The sequence below is a fragment of the Erinaceus europaeus genome, chromosome 7, assembly GCF_950295315.1.
Source record: "Erinaceus europaeus chromosome 7, mEriEur2.1, whole genome shotgun sequence".
In the NCBI taxonomy this organism is placed as follows: Eukaryota; Metazoa; Chordata; class Mammalia; order Eulipotyphla; family Erinaceidae; genus Erinaceus; species Erinaceus europaeus.
In genome coordinates, this window is record NC_080168.1 from 108,707,199 (window position 1) to 108,728,878 (window position 21,680).

The 21,680-nt window shown below is 39.1% G+C and overlaps 2 protein-coding genes and 1 pseudogene across 2 annotated transcripts; 1 reads left to right on the forward strand and 2 right to left on the reverse strand.

Moving 5' to 3' along the window:
• Positions 1 to 3,493: 3,493 nt before the first annotated feature.
• LOC103109081 (olfactory receptor 6C4) lies at positions 3,494 to 4,423 on the reverse strand. Its single transcript, XM_007518087.1, has one exon. It carries the CDS (start codon positions 4,421 to 4,423, stop codon positions 3,494 to 3,496), a length of 930 nt encoding a protein of 309 aa, XP_007518149.1.
• Positions 4,424 to 4,674: 251 nt separating this feature from the next.
• On the forward strand, positions 4,675 to 4,802 carry LOC132539641 (U6 spliceosomal RNA; annotated as a pseudogene).
• Positions 4,803 to 19,047: 14,245 nt separating this feature from the next.
• On the reverse strand, positions 19,048 to 19,980 carry LOC103109212 (olfactory receptor 6C4-like). The gene has a single exon (XM_007518257.1). It carries the CDS (start codon positions 19,978 to 19,980, stop codon positions 19,048 to 19,050), a length of 933 nt encoding a protein of 310 aa, XP_007518319.1.
• Between the last annotated feature and the right edge of the window lie 1,700 nt (positions 19,981 to 21,680).

Sequence of the window (21,680 nt, forward strand, 5' to 3'; positions counted from 1 at the left end):
ACTGCCTAGCCCATGAAGTTTGCTCTTTAAGTGCCTAGGAGCATCATTCTATTCAACATTATTCCCACACATAAAGCATGCGATTATACTAGTTAATGTTCCAGTTGTGTCCTTGTACAACTTTTAGGGTACTACTAAACTATTTGAAAATACTCTGATTTCTAAAATGTCCATATTCCATTGAAATTGAGATCCTACTACTACCACTTCAAATTCAAGTTGTTGTTTTGTCGAATTCATGCATTGGGCTCTGATAGGGTTATATATTCTCAGTAGTTAGAACTCATATTTTGTAACATTATAGACTTAAAACTGTACTGATACTTTGTGTTATTTTCTGTCTTATTAAGCAGCTTTTTCATGCTAAAAAAAGCAAAAGTTTTGGGAAAACTTAAATGGAACCATATTACGTGAAATTTCCTTTCTGGCATATTAAGAATGCAAAAAGATGAAAATAAAACCAACATAAAAAAAAAAAAACTCCAGAAACCACCAAGCAGAGGGAATAGGAGACCTCTGTCATTAATTTACAAAGATGTCAGGCAATGAAAACCAGGTAGTGGGAGTGGTGTATATATTCATATCTTGGAAAATGAAAAACTATACTCATGACAACTGTGCTATAAATTATTTCCCTCATGTAGTGAAAAATAAAGAGAGAGAGAAAAACAACAGTAGGTTCTGAAACCTATTGTAACTGTAATTCCTAGAAAATGGACATGGAAGTTGACCAAATTTGTAAACCTCTGCCTCATAGTATGAAATAATACAATATTCATTCATTAATTTTCCTTTACAAATGGGCAAAATCTGTAATGTTTACAGTTGAAAAAGAAATGGCAAGGAGGAGGAAAGTCAATGTTAATGATACAGTGATACCCATGTAGTTTCCAAGGTTCCATGATGAAGAATGCCCGTGCTTTAAACAATTCTTTCAAAAACAATACTGTTAATATCACTCCGTTTCTTAAAAAAATTTAAACTCATCAATGCCTAAGTAGATCCATAATTTGAATTTTTATTTGTTTCTTTGGTATTATCTATTTACTTATTGGATAGAGATAGCCAGAAATTGAGAGAGAAGGAGGTGGTAGAGAGCAAGAGAGACAGAGAGACACCTGCAGCCCTGCTTTACCACTCACAAAGTTTTTCCCCTGCAGGCAGGGATCCAGGACTCAAACCTGGGTCTTTCCGCATTGTAACATGTGCACATAACCAGGTATGCCACCACCTGGCACCAGTAGATCCATAATTTGTTATTAAGTCTCTGCATATCTGTTACTCTAAGGTCTTATCTACCTGCTTTCATAAATAAGCACTTTAAATTTCAAATCTGTCCTGTAAACATAGTTAGCTTTTATATTGTGTTATTTTATTTTAGAGATTTAGTATTGATTTACAAAGTTACATGTCAACAGGGGTATAATCCCATACCAGTTCCACCATTAGAGTTCTGAATCCCCAATTCCTACATTGTAAACCACTGTGGTTCTCCCAAGGTTGCAGACATGGGCTGCCATTTCTACATCTGTCTAGATTTATACATAATTGCCCCCTTTGTCTTCTAGGTTCATTCCTTTTTTCAACCCAAGCCACTCAAAACCCTATTACTACATCCGAATGCTCCTCCCTCCTTCCTCCTCTTTCTGTGGGTCCTGATGGAGCTGGAGTTCAGGGCCCTCTTAGCCTCTTTCTCCTATCACTTCTCTCCTGCTGTGAGTATATATCAAGATTATTTTTGAGGTGAAGAAGGTAGGAGTTCTGGCTTTTGTAATTGCTTCTCCACTGGACATGGGCATTGGCAGGTCGATCCATACCACCAGCCTGTTTCTATTTCTCCTTAGTGGGCTGCAGCTCTGAAGAAGCAAGGTTCCAGGATACACTGGTGAGGTCTTCCCAGAGAAGTCAGGATGGAATTATGGTGGCATCTGCAGCTTGATGTCTGGAAGGTGTCAGGACACAAGTTGAGACAAAATGGTTAATGAACAGGGACCAAAAAGTAGAAATAGAGCAGATGAGATTAGGGAATCTTAGGGTGGAAGAATGCTAGGAAGTCTTATTTTAGGCACATTTCTAGGTGTCTGTATTAATTTTGCTTGAGTTTGATGTCTAGCATGAAGTTGGATAAAAATATTGTCTGAGAAAATGGTGTCAGAGTAGAGAAAAGGGCTAGAAAGTTGGATTAGGGCAGTGAGTAGCTCCCTATTTTTTAAATTTAAATGTGGATAAAATTAACTGTTTACCTTCATCCATCTGACCCAGGGCCTATATATATGTATATATCTATTTAGCACCAGAGCCGATGTAACCTCTAAGTCCCAATTGGTCTGAGCTCACAGTTCATGGTGACAGATGGGAACATTGTAGACTTCACTCATTTTGAGACCAGTCTTCCTTGAGTGGCAGGACAGGATACCCCAGCCTCCCTTCAGAGACTGGAGCAGTCCCTACCATCACTACTTTATGATGATGGTAAGGTCCTGGGAAGGCCCCCAAGTGGGCTTATGATGATGCTTTGGATAGAAATGACCAGTGGTTGTGCAGACAGTTGTCCAGTAGAGGTCTGGGTCCATCATATTTGTGTGGGAATCCAAGGATTCCCTGACTAATGCCCCAGATGTTGAGGTGGTGTGATATTGACCAAAAGGGCCATTATTAAGTGAGCCAGTCTCTTGCCCTTATCCAACTTTTGTAGTTCACTCTTTATCTGATGATCTTAGTCTCCCAGTTAAACATTGAGTGTTGAACCCAACTCAAATTGAGATCTATCTTTTTTGGGCCTTTCTGCTAGATTATCAAGCTAATTTGGTCTAAGTCTAATTGATTAGAGAATTTATGATACCTTATTTAGGTACTTCAACTAGGATCCCAGATTTATTAGGTCTAAGACTATTCATCGAAGACTATTGAGTGCTGTTACTTTGAATTATCTAATTGCCCCCTTGCTTATGGATACATGTACACCTGTCCCCAGTACCCTAAACCCTAGTTTTTGTCTAGTAGCTGTAACTTTGCTAAATGATACCAGTCTAACATGGATGTAGGTAGTCCCATGTGTTAGGAAAGATCTCACCAGGCTTGGAGAGTTGTGAAGTTGACATCTCAGGCTCACATCTCTGTATCTCTGGTTACAGTTCACAGTAAGAATTCACTACTGGCATAATGTGGGATGGCAGCGTAAGTAGTGGTTTGGTTGACGTCAGTAGAGGTGGTATGGAGGTAAAGAATCAGTTAGTTTTTTACAACTGTTCTTCTTATGGATTTCTATACTTCTAATAATATCTAATAAAATTGTTTTATTTTTTGTAAAATCTACTTCATAAGTTTTCAGTTTAAACACCTTTTGATCAAACTGGATTTCTGAAAGACTGAAGTTAAGATACATGCTTTTCACATATTTATGGTCAGATGCTAGTTCAGCACTTGAAGTATAGCAGATGTTCAGTGAACATTTATTAAGTGATATGTATCACTCATTATCTTACGTTTTTCTTTAAAACATCACAACCTTTTTGATGGTGTCCTTAAAAGCTTGTTTCACCTGCTGATTTCTTAGAGTGTAAATGAAGGGGTTTAACAAGGGTGTAACTGAAGTAATGAGCACTGCTATGCCTTTGTTGAAAGCACCTTCTTCTTTTGCAGAGGGATTGATGTACATAAACATGCAGCTGCCATAAGACAGGGAGATGACAATCATATGGGAAGAACATGTGGAAAAGGCTTTTGTTCTTTGCTGGGCAGAAGGGATCCTCAGAATGGTCTTGATGATGTATGTGTAAGAAAGTGTTACCAGCACCAGAGTCACCACAAGAGTCAAAATTGCCAAAGACATGACCATCAGTTCTAATAAGCTTGTGTCTGAGCAGGCAAGCTCCAGGAGAGGCCCATAGTCACAGAAATAGTGATTAATCACATTGGAGACACAGAAATCTACTTGAGTCATTAGGATGATTGGGGGTAAGATTGCTAGTAATCCTCCCAGCCAGGAGCAGAGCACAAGCTGTATGCAGACCCTGCTGCTCATGATGGTCATGTAGTGCAGGGGTTTGCAGATGGCCACATAGCGGTCATAGGACATAGAAGCCAGGAGGTAAAATTCAGTTGCCCCGAGGAATATAGCAAAAAAATACTGAGTGAAGCATCCAGAAAAACTGATGGCTTTATTTCCTGTTGTCATGCTGGTCAGAAGTCTGGGAATAAAAATGGATGTGAAGGAAAGTTCTAAGAAGGAGAAATTCCTGAGGAAGAAATACATAGGGGTCTTGAGGTGGGGATCTACTAGAGTGAGTATGATGATAGTCAGGTTTCCCAGGACACTTAGCATGTACGCAAGAATCAGAAAGATGAATATTACCAACTGGAGTTCAGGTTGATTTGTGAGGCCCATCAAAATAAACTCAGTGAATTTGGTCCTGTTTTTCATTGTTTACTTTTGGTAGATCTAAAGACAAAGGAGAGGATGATAAAGAAGTTTCTCATGGTGGATTGTATCCAACAGGATGAGGTAATACATTACTGTTTATCCAATTGGCCAAAGCCAGTGTTCTATTATTTTAAATTGACTGCTCGGGAGCTTAGTGTTTTCTGTGTAATGGTATTCTACTTCTAATTTCTCATATCAGTCTATTCCTAGGCACTTCACAGAATGTATTACATAATTACAAAATGTTCCCTGTGCTTGCTTCAGCAGCACATATACTAAAATTAGAAAGAGACAGAGGAAGTTAGTGTTGCAGAGAGGGTTAGTGTTGCACCTGCACAAGGATGGCATGCAAATTCATGAAGAAGTGTTCCATATTCTTTTAGAGAGAAAAATGGGCAAATATGTACATTACAGACATAAAGTTGTATAAATAATAGTTAACCCACATCACATCCTTAAGAGAACTTCTTTAGCTTACAATGGAGGGACTAGGGATTCAGAACTTTGGTGGTGGGAATGATATGGAGTTGTACCCCTATTATCTTAGAATTTTGTGAATCAATATTAAATCACTAATAAAAAATTAAAAATGTTCCCAGAGATTAATTTTTGAATCTCTGTCTTCAACCCCAAATGTTTATGAAGTCTTCACATTTTAAGCATATATTTTGACTCTTTAAATTTCTCCTACTTCTGATTTATTTGTTTAACTAGAGCACTGCTCAGCTCTGATTTATGGTGGTGTTGGGGATTGATCCTTGGTCATTTGAACCTTAGGTATGAAGGTCTTTTTGCATAACCATTATGCTGTCTCTGCAACACCTTATTTATTCTTGACATATCTTAATCTGATTGTGTTCTGTATTTTCCTTTTCTTTGTATTCCTTTCCCGTTCTTATTTGATATTCCACTAGGCATCTGCCTTTGATCCTTAAATTCATTATTATCCAAATATCTGTTATCCCTTTGAATAAGAAACTAACAAGAGTTTTCCCTACATAGATAATGTGGAAGATTTTGATGCATAATTGATTTTTTCTACACTTCTTTTGTAGAATGATTTTGTAATGAGTCTTTGTAATTAAGATATTTTATCTTAGTACTTTTTCATGTTTTAAGTTTTTTCATCCACATGAATTATAATAATTAGCATTTTGGCATACATTTCTCTGCTTCTTACAGAGCCTCTCAGACACTGACTTGGGATATATCTCTGAGAATGGGTATCTTGAGAAATAATGTAGGCAATATCTCAGATGGATTTTTCTGTTTAAAAGAGTTTTCAGTGGCAAACAGGATGCTTGTTTATGCCTCAAACTTTTCCTGTGCTGTATTCTTAGCATACAGAGACCAGGGAGAGTGATATACTAATTTCGGAAAACAAGAACTTTCAAAGGTAAACTGATAATCACCAGTAAGGGAAGCTTTGGCAATAGTTTTCTGCTTAAATCACAATATTTTTTCTGATTTAGAAGCAACAACAATATAAAGACCTCCAATTCACATGTATATGGATGAAAAAGGTCATATTCTCACAATAATTCTTGTCAGCTTTCTCATTATTCCATACAGCTCTGGGTAGCAGTATGTGATGAAAACAAGTTACTCATATAATCAGCAGCCCTCTTTACCTGTTTATACTAACCTATGGATTTTGGCAAGTACTGCATTTTCATCCAGATTTTCACAGTGGATTGATCTCTGCTTTGTAGAGTGGTAACACTACTGCCTTTAAAAATGAAGGGCTCAGACCTTCTGAATGACTGCAGCGCTGTTTAGCTTGTTCCTAAGAAGTAAATCAAAGGTGGGATGAGAACCTTTGAATAGTACAAGACTTACTGTGTTTTATATTGACTTCTCATCCACATTCTGCCCTTCTCTTAATAGAAGTACTCAAGCTTGTGAAGCTCGATTAGGAAGGAAGTCCTATTCCATTCTATGAATCCAAAGTAGAATCAAATCATACTTGCTGAAAGATGTTTCTTCTTAAGTGTAATAGAGAAAAAAAAAAACCATACCCCCTCCAACAACAGAATTGGAAGAGAAGACTGATGAAAAATTCGTTAGTGTTTCTTTACCAAGAGAAAATATTTTGAAGTGCTTAGAAAGCAGGATGTGGGCTTCTTTGCAGTTTTTATGTTAGCCAGAGAGGACACAGGTTTATCTGCTTCTCTGAGAGCAGGCGCTGGGGAATCAATTTCCTGAAGAAGGTAAAGATGCCCTGTGGACCCAAGATCAAAAGGTGAAAATAAACCTCAGTCATTAACAACTTTGAAAACAAGGTGTAAACATGCTGTCGTGGAAAGAAGGCCCAGAGAGGCCATGATAGAAGGTTCCATGAGGTAATCTACCCTAACCATGAGATCTGCGAGTTTGAGTCATGACTCCATTGTGGATTGGCATATCTGACCTAGTCACTATTCTATTTTCCAAGGCCCAATTAGTTGTCCAATGTGGCCAGTAATTAAACCTAAGTAAATGAACATTCATACATAGTAGTATTCTCTGTCAAGATCTAATATAACTGAAATTAATATTCCATCCAATTACTAACTGGAAATTATTTTGCTGATATCACTATCTTCTATTCTTTAATAATTATGCGTGGTTTCAGAAGCAATTTGCTTTTAACTTCGAAGGAATAGTACATTTTGCTCTTCTTCCCATGGGGCATTTTAACAACCTGTCAGTGTATACAACTCAGTAGGCAAAATCTTAATCATATCCATTTTATCCTACCAAAATCTTAACCACACCATTTTATCCTAGTGCCTCAAACATGAATCTTAAATATGTATACATTGTGTCATATCCTACCATTGATTTGCTATTGAAAAATTCTGCTATGATGTATGTATGTTTTTCCATGTAACTCTAACAGTTTTTTCATTTTGTTAATTTTGAAGACTGGTTTTTAGGCAGATAAAAACAATCAAAATAGTTTCATATCTCTCATAAGTTTCACTTTTGAATATTTTAGGTGTTCCTCTTTAGCTCCAGTAATAAATTTTGATTTATGATCTAGTTTCTGCAATGTTGACAAAACTTCTGAGCTTTCTTTAGGCTCATATTTGCATGGCATCTCTTTTTTACATCTTTTAGTTTAACGATTTCTCATTCTTTTCATTCATTTGTTTAAATGTGTTCATTTGATATATTATAAGGTTGTTAAAAAATTTTTGTAGTCTAATTTATAATGGGTATTTAACTTATTTATATTTAATATAAACACAGTGTTTTTGAAATTCAATCTGATTCCTTATTTTTAGCATTTAAAAAAAAATTTTTTTTTAAAAAATTTTTTATTTAAGAAAGGATTAGTGAACAAAAGCATAAGGTAGGAGGGGTACAACTCCACACAATTCCCAACACCCAATCCCCATAACCCACCCCCTCCCATGGTAGCTTTCCCATTCTCTATCCCTCTGGGAGCATGGACCCAGGGTCGTTGAGGGTTGCAGAAGGTAGAAGGTCTGGCTTCTGTAATTGTTTCCCCGCTGAACATGGGCGTTGACTGGTCGGTCCATACCCCCAGTCTGCCTCTCTCTTTCCCTAGTAGGGTGTGACTCTGGGGAAGCTGAGCTCCAGGACACATTGGTGGGGTCTTCAATCCAGGGAAGCCTAGCCAGCATCCTGGTGGCATCTGGAACCTGGTGATTGAAAAGAGAGTTAACATTGAGCAATCATGGATCCCAAGCTTGGAATAGTAGAGAGGAAGTGTTAGGGAGGTACTCACTGCAAACTCTAGTGTAGTCCTGCTTTCAGGTTTATATTTTGCAGTAGTTTATGGATACGTGTGCACATAAGCTCTCTCTCACAGAAACTGGTGTATATCTAGGTTAAGGGACTTTGTTAGAAAGTGAACTACCTGAGATGAAATTAGAGTGTACTATAAAAGGAAAGGTCTCACCCGAGTAATGAAGCTGAAGGGTTGTCATTCCACACGTGAAGTCTCTGGATACATTCTGAGGTGAAGCATGTTGAGGTAGCAATCGTTGCTTTGGTTAGGTTGTGATCGGCAGATGCAATGTTATTTGGTTTGGATTGGGAGATGCATACGGGAAAGTGGGCCCTATCCAAGGGTTCCAGGACTGGGGGAAGTAGGGGCTCTATAGTGAAGATGTGAGGTTCCTGCTGTCTTAGGGTTCAAAAAGATAATCAATAGTTAATATTATCATCACATTATTTGTTAATTGGGTTAACTTTGAAAAGTCCCTTTGTTATGGTTTGCTGTACAGTACCCAGTATCTTGTATATAGCTGTGCTATTGGAAGCTTCAATCTACTTGGTCTAGGCTTTTGAGAGAGTCCGCATATCAAATACATAGCCTATATATTAAAAAGATTCAGTTTGTCTTTTGAGAAACTTTGAGACATACAATTGATTTCCCCCTCTCATATTAATTAGCTACTGATTTATATGTCTACATTTTGCTAGGAGTGTACATAAACACCATTCCCACCACCAAAGGACTGTGACCCATCCCTCCCACCCACTCCCACCCCCCACTGGCCCAGGAAGCTACATGCCTACCCCTCACCACTGGGTTTTTACTTTGGTGCCCTACTTACAATTTGATCAGGTCCTGCTTTTAGTTTCCCTTTCAGATCTTCTTAGTCAGCTTCTGTTGATGAGTGGGATCATCCCATACTCATCTTTATCTTTCTGACTTAGTTCACTTAACATAATTCCTTCTAGCTCTGTCCAAGATGGGTCAGAGAAGGTGGGTTCATTGTTCTTGATAGCTGCATAGTATTCCATTGTGTATATATACCACAGCTTTCTCAGCCACTCATCTGTTGTTGGGCACCTGGGTTGCTTCCAGGTTTTAGCTATTATGAATTGTGCTGCTATGAACATAGGAGTACACACCTCTTTTTGGTTGGGTGTTATGGAGTCCTTGGGGTATAACCCCAGAAGAGGAATTATTGGGTCATATGGAAGGTCCATGTCTAGCCTTCTGAGAGTTTTCCAGACTGCTCTCCACAGAGGCTGGACCAATTTACATTCCCACCAGCAATGTAAAAGGGTTCCTCTGTCCCCACATCCTCTCCAGCATTTGTTGCTGCTGTCCTTTTTGATGTATGCCATTCTTACAGGAGTGAGGTGGTATCTTAGTGTTGTCTTGATTTGCATTTCTCTGATAATCAGTGACCTAGAGCAGTTTTTCATATGTTTGTTAGCCTTTTGGATCTCCTCTGTGGTGAATGTTTTGTTCATTTCCTCTGCCCATTTTTGGATGGGGTCACTTGCTTTTTTGCGGCTAAGTTTGCTGAGCTCTTTATCTATTTTGGTGATTAGTTTCTTGTCTGATGTCTGGCATGTGAAGATCTTCTCCCATTCTGTGAGGGGTCTCTCTGTTTGTTTAATAGTTTCTTTGGATGTGCAGAAGCTTTTCAATTTGATGTAGTCCCATTGGTTTGTTTCTGCTTTGGTCTTCCTTGCAATTGGGCTTGATTCATGAAAGATGTCCTTGAGGTGTATGTGGGAAAGTGTTTTACCAATGTTTTCCTCTAAGTATTTGATTGTTTCTGGTCTGACATCTAGGTCTTTGATCCATTTGGAGTTGATTTTTGTTTCTGGTGAGATAAAGTGGTTCAATTTCATTCTTCTGCATGTTTCAACCCAGTTTTCCCAGCACCATTTATTGAAGAGAGCCTCCTTTTTCCATTTAATCCTTTGGGCCCCCTTATCAAAGATTAGATGACCATAGGTGTTGGGATTTACTTCTGGGCTTTCAATTCTGTTCCACTGGTCTGTATGCCTATTTTTGTTCCAGTACCATGCTGTTTTGATGATGATGGCTTTATAATATAGTTTAAGGTCTGGGAGTGTGATGCCTCCATTTCTGTTTCTTTTCCTTAAGATGGTTTTGGCAATTCTAGGTGTTTTCAGGTTCCAGATAAATGATTGTAGTGTTTGTTCTATTCTCTTAAAGAAGCCTGGTGGAACTTTGATGGGTATTGCATTAAATTTGTATATGGCTCTGGGGAGAATATTCATTTTGATGATATTTATTCTTCCAATCCATGAGCATGGGATATCTTTCCATTTCTTGGTATCAGTTTCTATCTCCTTGAGTAGCGACTCATAGTTTTCAGTATACAAGTCTTTCACTTCTTTGGTCAACTTTATTCCTAGGTATTTGATTGATTTTGCTGAAACAGTAAATGGGAGTGATTTGTGGATGTCTTCTTCTTCAGATTTAGTGTTTGCATAAAGAAATGCCACTGATTTTTGTACATTGATTTTGTAGCCTGATACCTTGCTATATTGCCTAACAACTTCCAGTAATTTTCTACTGGATTCTTTAGGTCTTTCTATGTATACTATCATATCATCTGCAAATAGTGAGAGCTTGACTTCTTCCCTTCCAATCTGTATCCCTTTGATTTCTTTCTCTTGCCTGATTGCTATGGCAAGAACTTCCAATACTATGTTGAAGAGTAACGGTGACAGTGGACAGCCCTGTCTAGTCCTCGATCTGAGGGGGAATGCTTTCAGCTTCTGTCCATTGAGTATGATGTTGGCTGTAGGTTTGCTATATATAGACTCCACTATCTTGAGGAATTTCCCATCTATTCCCATTTTTTGTAGAGTTTTGAGCATGAATGGGTGTTGGATTTTGTCAAAGGCTTTCTCTGCATCTATTGAGATAATCATGTGGTTTTTGGCTTTGCTTTTATTGATGTGATGAATGACATTGATTGATTTACGGATGTTGAACCAGCCTTGCATTCCTGGGATGAATCCCACTTGGTCATGATGAACAATCTTTTTGATGTGTTGCGGTATTCGGTTGGCCAAGATCTTGTTTAATATTTTGGCATCTATGTTCATCAGAGATATTGGTCTGTAGTTTTCCTTTTTTGTTCTGTCCCTATCAGCTTTTGGTATCAGGGTGATGTTGGCTTCATAAAAGGTGGAAGGGAGTATTCCTGTTTCTTCAATCTTATGGAATAGCTTAAGAAGTATGGGTATTAACTGTTTCCTGAAAGTTTTGTAGAATTCATTTGTGAAGCCATCTGGTCCAGGACTTTTGTTGTTGGGGAGATTCTTAATAACGGTTTCAATTTCTTTGTCTGTGATTGGTGCATTTAGATTTTGTAGTTCTTCTTGGTTCAGTTTTGGAAGTGCATAGGTTTCTAGGAATTGTTCCATTTCTTCCAGATTCTCTAGCTTGGTGGCATATAGTTCTTTATAGAAGTTTTGCAGAATTCTCTGGATTTCTGTGGTGTCAGTTGTAATATCTCCTGCATCGTTTACAATTCTATTAATTTGAGTCTTCTCTCTTTTTTGTTTGGTGAGTCTGGCTAGGGGTTTGTCAATTTTGTTTAATCTTTCAAAGAAGCAACATTTGGCTTCATTGATCTTTTGTATGGTTCTTTTATTTTCGATGTTGTTTATTTCTGCTCTAACTTTAGTGATTTCTGTCCTTCTGGTTGCTTTAGGGTTCCTTTGTTCCTCTTCCTGAAGTCCTTGAGGTGTGTAGTAAGGTCGTTCATTTGGGCTTCTTCTTGGTGTTTAATATGTGATTGTATGGCTATAAGTTTCCCTCTCAGTACTGCTTTCGCTGTGTCCCAAATATTTTGATATGTTGTGTCTTCATTTTCGTTAGTTTCCAGGAATATTTGAATTTCCTGTTTGAGTGAGTCTCTGACCCAGTGGTTCTTAAGGAGCATGTTGTTTAGTTTCCAAATTCTATGTCTTTTCATAATTTTCCGTTTGTTGTTAAAAGTTAGTTTTACTCCACTGTGGTCTGAGAAGATACTTGGGATGATTTCAATGATCTTGAATTTATTGATGCTGTCTTTGTGGCCTAACATGTGGTCTATCCTTGAGTATGTGTTGTGTAGATTTGAAAAGAAGGTGTATTCCAGTTTTTTGGGGTGGAGGAATCTGAAAATGTCCAAGAGGTCTAGTCTGTCAATCTCTTCATTCAATTCTCTTGTATCTTTATTGGTTCTCTGCTTTGTTGATCTGTCTAAGTGTGAGAGTGGGGTATTGAAGTCTCCCACTATTATTGTATTACTATTGATGTATTTTTGAAATTCTTTCAGTAGGTGTTTAATATATTTAGATGGTCCCTCGTTGGGTGCATAGATGTTAATAATTGTTAAGTCTTCTTGGCTGATTGATCCTCTAATCATTATGTAATGTCCTTGCCTATCTTTTATTACTTTATTTAATTTAAAATCTATCGTGTCTGAGATGAGAATGGCTGTTCCTGCCCTTTTTTGTGGACCGTTAGCCTGTATGATAGTTTTCCATCCTTTCACTTTAAGTCTGTGTTTATCTTGTTGTGACAGATGGGATTCTTGAAAGCAGCATATGGTTGGGTTATGTTTTCTGATCCATCCCCCCACCCTGTGCCTTTTGATGGGTGAGTTTAAGCCATTGACATTTATTGATATTATGGATTTAATGTATTGTAGTGCCATTGTTCTAAAAAACAATTTGTTTACTCTGATATATTACAAGTATTATAGTGATGTTCTTGTTTATAAGAGGTCTTTTAGTACCTCTTTCAAGGCCGGCTTGGTGATAGTTGCCTCCTTTAACTGTTGTTTGTCTAAGAAGGTTTTGATCCCTCCATCTAGCTTGAATGAAAGTCTAGCAGGATATATTATCCTTGGTTGAAACCCTTTTTCATTCAGGGCTCGATAGATATCTTGCCACTCCCTTCTGGCTTTTAGAGTTTGAGTTGAGAAATCTGCAGAAAGTCTTATGGGTTTTCCCCTGTATGTGACTTTTTGTTTCTCTCTTGCAGCCTTTAGGATCCTTTCTTTATCCTTACTTCTTCTCATTGTGACTATGATGTGTCTTGGTATTTTCAGGTCTGGGTTGATTCTGTTTGGTACTCTCTGGGCCTCTTGAACCTTGATATCCTTTCTGTTATTCAGGTCTGGGAAGTTTTCTTGTATTATTTCCTCTAGAATGTTTTCTTCCCCTTCCTCTCTTTCTTCCTCTGGCAGGCCAATTATACGAATGTTACTTCTTTTGAGATCATCCCATATGTCTCTGTTGTTGTTTTCAGTGTCTCTCAATCTCTTTTTAAGCTCTTTCACCTCTTTCTTAGTTTTCTCTAACTCATCCTCTGTCTGACTAATTCTGTTTTCTGCTTCTGTTAGTCTGCTTTCCCTTGCCTCAGCTTCTTTCTCCATTACAGCTATTTCAGCTTTCAGTTCTCTAATTGTCTCAAGATAATCAGTATTTTCCTTGGGGGTCTCAACTGTTGATTCCATAATACTGCCATTCCTTTCCTCCAATGTTGTTTTCATTTCTGTGATGAATAAGTTTATTATTGCTTGCATACTTTTCTTATCTATGGTTACTTCTGACTGATTTGTGGTTTCTTCTGGGCTCTTGTCTTCATTCATTGGGGTAGCAGTTTTATTTGTTTTTAATCTACCCATTTTTTTTTTATTTATGTGTTTCTCTCTCTCTCTTTTTTTTTTAATGCTCTGTTGTTCCTCAGTTGTTGTGTTTTGAGCACAAGTAACACTGTACTAAATACCTTTATGACAATTGCACTCACCAACTTCCGGAATTACAGTAGCAACTGAAGTAAGTATTGAAGGAGTTTAATCGTTACCAGTTAGCCAAACAATTTCTCCAGTACGTGAAAAAATAGTAACCAAATCCCAGTGGAGAAAGAGAAAAGAAAGAGAGGATAGCAAGAATAGACAGTTATGCAAATCTACTATCCAGTGTATATTCTAGGGGTAACAAGAGTGTAAAGGGAACTAGAGCAGAGATACACACATAGAGAGTCCACTCTGGGTCAGATTTCTTCCCCAAAGTAATTCACAAATTCAGAAAGGCAAAGAAGAAAGAAGTGTATGACAAGATAAAAAAATAAATAATAAAAAAATAGAGATAGAGAGAGATAAGAGAGAGAAAAGGGAGAAGATAAGAAGAAGGGTTGTAATTAAGGAGCAGTGCGAGGGACTTCCCAAATGTGTATCAGTGAGTTTAAAAAAAAAAAAAAACACCCTGTTTGGTGGTATGGGGTATCCTGCTAGTAGCTGGTCCCAGGCACTGCTTATGGGGGGGGGCGGCGGGAAGGATGTATGCTTGAAAATTAAAAGGGAGAAAAAAGGAATTTTTTCCCCCCTATTCTAATTCTTAACCCAAATTAAGTTATAGACACCTCCTTGGTGTCACCGCTATGGTCCCTTATTGGCTGGCCTGCTAAAGGCAGAAAATCCTATTGTTTACACGAGATGTGTCCGGAGCTCCAAGTCTAGCCGCTTCTCAGTCCGCCATCTTCCGGGAAACCCCCCCCTCCAGACTTTTTTAAAGGATTTCTCAAAAATGAAAACTAGCTCCAAATCCTTTGATCCAATGAGAGCTATACTCAAGAAGTCTTTGGATCCGCTCTCAGGGTCGCGGTGGACCCTGGAGACTCCCAAGAGAAAGCCCCGAGCTAAAGTGCTCTCTCCGGGTCCTCTGCCCGCCGCGCTCTGCAACCGGTGGAGGAGCCGCATTCCTGGGCGGGCGGAGGACAATGCCTGGCGCACTCGCCTTGCCCGGCGCCCTGGGAATTCTGGAACCCCGCTAGTCCGTGTCACCTTTACTCTAATTCTTAATCCAAATTAAATTGTACTCACTTTTTGGTGTCACTCCTTATTAACTGGCCTGCTAAAGGCAGAAAATCCTACCGTTGCCGACGATGCGATCAGAGCGCTCGCTGTTAGTGACTTCTCAGTCCGCCATCTTCCTCTCCCTCCATTTTTAGCATTTTATTATCTCTTCTAGGTCTCTTTTACCTCTTATTTTTTGCCCTCCCAGAGTAATTTTTAAAATTTTATTGCCCTTTCTTCCTTTCTTGCCTCCAGGGTTGTTGCTGGGGCTTGGTGCCAGAACTATTAATACACTGCTCCTGTTGACAATTTTTTCCTGTGAATCCACTGGTTTTTAAACTTCTTTTTAAAAGTTTATTATTTTATTTTTAATATTTATTAGAATTTAGTAGGACAGAGAGAAGTTGCAAAGTGGAGGGGAAATGGGGGGAGGAGAGAGATACCTTTACCACTCCTGAAGCTTCCTCCCATACAGGTGGGGAATGGGGGCTTGAATCTAGGTCCTTGTATACTGTAACATGGGCTTTCTACCAGGTGTGCCACTGCCTGGTCTCAAGTCCTCCTTTATTTTTATTTATTTATTTAGTTTTGGCCTCCAGTGTTTTTGCAGGGGCTCAGTGCCAGCACTATGGACCCGTTGCTCTTGGTGGCCATTTTTTTTCCATTTTATTGGATAGGACAGAGAGAAACTGAGAGAGGAGGGGGAGATACAGAGATAGAGAGAAAGAATGACACCTGCACACATGCTTCACTGCTTGTGAAGTGTCCCCCCCCGCAGGTGGATAGTCCAGGGCTCAAACCTGGATTTTTGCACGGGTCCTTGCACTTAGTAGCATGTCAAGTCCTTCTTTTCTTGAGGCCCGTGAAATTGTGATGTTGCTGCAAACATTTAAGTAACATTTCCCTTCTACTATATCCTTCTATTGCAAAAATGTTTTACTCTGAACTCAGAGCCATATTTTACCATGTGCAAACAAAAGGAGCATGTTGAGACAATAAGACAGTTACTATTTTTTCTGTGTTTATGGCTATACTCATTTAAATATGTAGTATTCCACCTGTTAATTATTTATAAATATTTTATTTATTTTGAATTAAGATAGAGGGAAATGGAGAAAGTGGGTGGGTGGGAGAGAGAGAGAGAGACCTGCAGTACTGTTTGGGAGAGAGAGAGAGAGAGAGAGACCTGCAGTACTGTTTGACTTCTCATAAAGCTTTCACCTTGAAAATGGTGACCATAGGCTTGAACCTGGGCCCTTGTGCACTGTAATATATGTGCTTTGCCAGGTGTGTCAACACCTGTCCCAGTTCATGTGTCAATTTAAAACACAATTGGGGCATCTCCTTTGATTTGAAGTTACTTTTAAGGTTTCCTAAGTATATTCTTAAGTTACTTTTTCTCCTCTTTTTTTTTTTTTTAGCTTTTTAAAAAAATATTTAATTTATTTATTCCCTTTTGTTGCCCTTGTTGTCTTATTGTTGTAGTTATTAATGTTGTTGTCGTTGGATAGGACAGAGAGAAATGGAGAGAGGAGGGGAAGACAGAGAGGGGGAGAGAAAGACAGACACCTGCAGACCTGCTTCACCACCTGTGAAGTGACTCCCCTGCAGGTGGGGAGCCGGGGTTTGAACCGGGATCCTTATGCCGGTCCTTGTGCTTTGCGCCACCTGCGCTTAACCCGCTGCGCTACAGCCCGACTCCCTTTTTTTTCCTCTTTTTAAAAAATTATTTACAAAATGGAAATATTGATAAGACTATCGGATAAGAGAGGTACATTTTCACACAATACCTACTCCCAGAGCTCCATATCCAATCCCCTCCCTTGATAGCTCCCCTATTCTTTATCCCTCTGGGAGTATGGACCTTGGATCATTGTGGGGTGTAGAAGGCTTCTGTAATTGCTTCTCTGCTGAACATGGGTGTTGACAGGTCTATCCATACTCCCAGTCTCTCTCTCTCTCTTTTGCCTCCTGTGTGCCCCTGCACTACAAATCCACTGCTCCTAGTGGCCATTTTTTCTATTTTGTTGTTCTTGTTGCTGTTAGGTAGGACAGAGAGAAACTGAGAGAGGAGGGGAAAATAGTGGGGGGGGGGGGGAAGAAAGATAGACACCTGTAGACCTGCTTTGCCACTTGACTCCTCTGTAGGTGGGGAAGTTACTTTTTTTAAATGATTATTTATTTTAATGAGAGGTAGAGAGGTAGATTGAGAGAAGTGGAGAGATAGAGGTAGATAGAGAGAGAGGGAGAGAGGGAGAAAGGGAGGGAGGGAGAGAGAGAGAGAGAGAATAGACAGATATATACCAGAGCACTACTCTCTCTTATGGTGGTGCTGGGGGGGGGATTGAGTGTGGGACCTCCCAACCTCATGCATGAATGTCTGAAGTGTTTTTTTTATTGCTTTAACTCATTGGCCATCAGTGTATTTTGACTTTTTTTTGTCCAAGTCCTGCTTTTGCCCTTTGAATTGCTCTCCAACATTTATTTTTTAAGTTAATCTTACATTTAACAGCTGTTGTAGAGCTTGACTTCATTTGTATGCTGCTAGATCAACTCTTTTTAAAACTTTTTTTCTCTAACTTTAGACAGAGCATAATTAGTATAATTTGTGGTTCTTAATATTACAAATATTTTTCTCCAGAATTCCTCTTTTTTATTACAGCTTTCAATCATGTAGGCGTCTGTGTTAGAGTTTTTCCTCATTTCTTTTTCATAAGCTATTTGGTTGTGTCTCAGTTGTATCCACTCTTTCACGGAACATAAAACTTATCCCCCTAATTTATTTATTAGATAGGATAGAGAGAAATTGAGAAAGGATGGGCAGAGAGAGGGAGATAAAGAAAGGTACTTGCAGATCTGCTTCACCAGATGAAGCAGACCCCCTGCATGTGGGAAGTGGGGGCTTGAACACAAGTCCTTGTGCTTGGTAATATGTGCGCTTAACCAGGTGCACCACTGCTCAGCCCTTGAACATAAAGCTTTTTTTATATTTTATTTTATTTATTTATTCCCTTTTGTTGCCCTTGTTGTTTTATTGTTGTAGTTATTATTGTTGTCGTCGTTGTTGGATAGGACAGAAAGAAATGGAGAGAGGAGGGGAAGACAAAGAGGAGGAGAGAAAGATAGACACCTACAGACCTGCTTCACCACCTGTGAAGCGACTCCCCTGCAGGTGGGGAGCCGGGGTTCGAACCGGGATCCTTATGCCGGTCCTTGTGCTTTGCGTCACCTGCGCTTAACCCGCTGCGCTACAGCCCGACTCCCGCTTTTTTTTTTTTTACCATCATTTGTTTCAATGCCATACTCCTTAATGTACAACAAATACCTATGTTACTATGCATTAATATCATGCTAAATTAAGATAGTATTACTCTTCTCACCCCAGATTACATTGTGTCCTAGTTTTCATCATACAAATGAAATGTCCATGGAATCAAGGGTAAAGTTTTTAGTCACAAATAATTTATAAATGGAGTCTTGGGCTGGGACTGGGTGGTGGTGCACCTGGTTGAGCGCACATGGTACAGTGCTCAGGACCTGGTTTCGAGCCCCTGGTCCCCACCTGCAGAGGGAAAGCACTGCAAGTGGGGAAGCGGGGCTGCAGGTGTCTCTCTTTCCCTTTCCCTCTTTGTCTCCCATATCCTCTCAATTTCTTGTTGTCTCTATCCAATAAGTAAAGATAATAAAATTTTTTAAAAAATGGAGTCTTAGGCTGGCAAAATAGCTCAGTTTGATGGTACTCTGCTTTGCCATGTGTATGACCCAGGTTTGAGCCTAACCCTATCTCACTGAAGGAAGCTTTGATGCTGTGATCTTCTTTCATTTTCTCCCTCTTCCCCTAATAGCATTTTATAGTTTGATTATGATTAATTTATTGTTGTATCTTTCTTGATGCTAAATTGAGCATGGTTCCTAGAAATTAGAAATCATGTCTTGCAGATTCTGTTATCAAGGCCCCGCATTTTACTTGAACAGAAATGCAATAAGGTTGTGCTAAAATATTTGCTAGTTAAACATTGGTTGATAAATACACTGAGATCACGTCATCTTTATGATCTTTTTTACCGTGTTCTTAAAAGATTGCTTCACCTGCCGATTCCTTAGAGTATAAATAAAGGGGTTCAACAAGGGGCTAACTGAAGTCATGAGCAGGGATATTTCCTTGTCAAAATTGTCTCCTCTCTTTGGTGAGGGACTAATGTATAAGAAGAGGCAGCTGCCATAAGACAGGGAGATGACAATCATGTGGGAGGAACAGGTGGAAAAGGCCTTTGTCCTCTGCTGGGCAGAAGGGATCCTCAGAATGGTCTTGATAATGTATGTGTAAGAAAGCGTCACCAGTGCCAGAGTCACCACCAGAGTCAGAACTGCCAGGAAAATGACTGTTATTTCTAATAGGCTTGTGTCTGAGCAGGCAATCTTCAGCAGCGGTCTGTAGTCACAGCTATAGTGATTCAGCACATTTGTGCCACAGAAATCCACCTGTCTCATCAGGATGAATGGTGGAACAATAGACAAGAATCCTCCCAGCCAGGAGCAGAGCACAAGCTGTATACAGACCCTGCTGCTCATGATGGTCATGTAGTGCAGGGGTTTGCAGATGGCCACATAGCGGTCATAGGACATAGAAGCCAGGAGGTAAAACTCTGTCCCTCCAAGGAGTATAGCAAAAAAATACTGAGTGAAGCATCCAGCAAAACTAATAATTTTATTTCCTGTTGTCATGCTGGTCAGAAGTCTGGGAATAAAAATAGATGTGAAGGAAACTTCTGTGAATGCAAAATTCCTGAGGAAGAAATACATGGGGGTCTTAAGCTGTGGGTCTACTAGAGTGAGTATGATGATAGTCAGGTTTCCCAGGACACTTAGTAGATAGGCGAGGAATAGCAAGATGAATGCCATCACCTGGAGATCAGGTTGATTTGTGAGACCTAGCAGGATAAACTCAGTAAGTGTTGTTTGGTTTTTCATTGTTCTGTGTAGACCTAAAGGAAGAAGGAAGATCAGTGATGAAAACTTAAAAGTTCTCATGCAAGAGACATAAAGTTAATGGTATTGAGCTTACTAAGGCCACATTATCCTCCTTTATTCCCTGTCCAAACTTCTTGACCTATTGGACTTCATCTGACTCTTGAGAAGCTCCAATATTTCATTCTAGGGGAATCTACTCATAAATTGTTCTTAGTTGTTGCTGACCCTATCCTGGGTTCTGTGGAAATATATGCCACACAAAACGGACTCTTTGCATGTCATATATTGTGCTATAGATATATAGATATACATATTGCTATGTTTGCAAGTTCTTTTTAAGAGTTAGCTTATCTTTTTTTTTGGTAGAAATGCTTACATTAATTTTTTTATTATTTGTGGATTAATAAAGTTTATAGAATGATCAGATTTCAGCAGTATCGTTTCACATCAACTTATATGTGTACATTTCAGCACACTCCCCCCCAAAGTTCTTGTACAATGGCATACTCTCTGACAACCATCATAATTCTTAGAGTCTACTAGACAGTTTAATTACTATATTTTTGCAAGTTTGTCTGTTTCCTTATCTATATTTTACACATTAGTGTACATCTGGCTTACATCTGGTTGTTGTGTGTTTGTTTGAAAGAAAAAGAGTTGTCTGGGGCCTCAGGAATGCAAAACCTGTACATTACCACTGCTCTACCTTCATAAAACTTTTTTGTTATTGTTGTTGCCACCTGGGTTATTGCTGGGGATTGGTCTGGGCACTGTGAATTCACTGCTCCTGTTCACACCCCATTTTTTTTCTTTCTGTTTTATTTGATAGGAAAGAGAGAAATCAAAAGGGGAGGAGGAGATAGGGAGTAAGAAAGAGAGACACTTCTACAGACTTGCTTCACCTCTCATGAAGCTTCCTCCCTACATGTGAAGAGCAGCAGCTTGAACTCAGGTCTTTGAACATGGTAATGTGTGCACTCAACCCAGTGTGCCTCAGCCAGACCCCCCACTACCCTGCCTTTGTGGTCCAAGGACTATTTCTTTTGTTTTTATCTCATTTATTTCTGCCTTCTTACGGTTTATAAGGAAGGATATAGCAATGTCTTGAAAATAATAAATTTTAATGATATTATCATTAAAATCTTCTTATCTGATTATGGAGATTGTGATGACAAAAGATATATTATGGACCTTCCAAAAGAGGTATACAACTGGTATGGAAAATTATTATGTACGTAGGGCCACTGACTTATGACCTAACTTGATTTTTTTTTCATTTTCATCATTTAGTAAACTTATCTGAATATATTCATGGTAGGCTAGGCTAAGCTAAAATGTCTGGAAAATTAGGTGTGTTAAGTGAATTTTTTTTTTACCATTAGGCTTTTAAATTATTATATTTTCATGAGAGAGATACAGAGTGAAAGATACCCAGGGAGAGACATAGAGAGGGGGAGAGAAAGACAGACACCTGCAGACCTGCTTCACCACCTGTGAAGCGACAGACCTGCTTCACAGCCTGTGAAGCGACTCTCCTGCAGGTGGGGAGCTGGGGGCTCTAACGGGGATCCTTATGCTGGTCCTTGTGCTTTGTGCCATGTGTGCTTAACCGACTGCAATACCATCCAACCCCTGAAAGTCTTTTTTTTTTTTTTTTGTATAATCATTATGCTGTGTCCCCAGCTTTTTGAATGCATTTT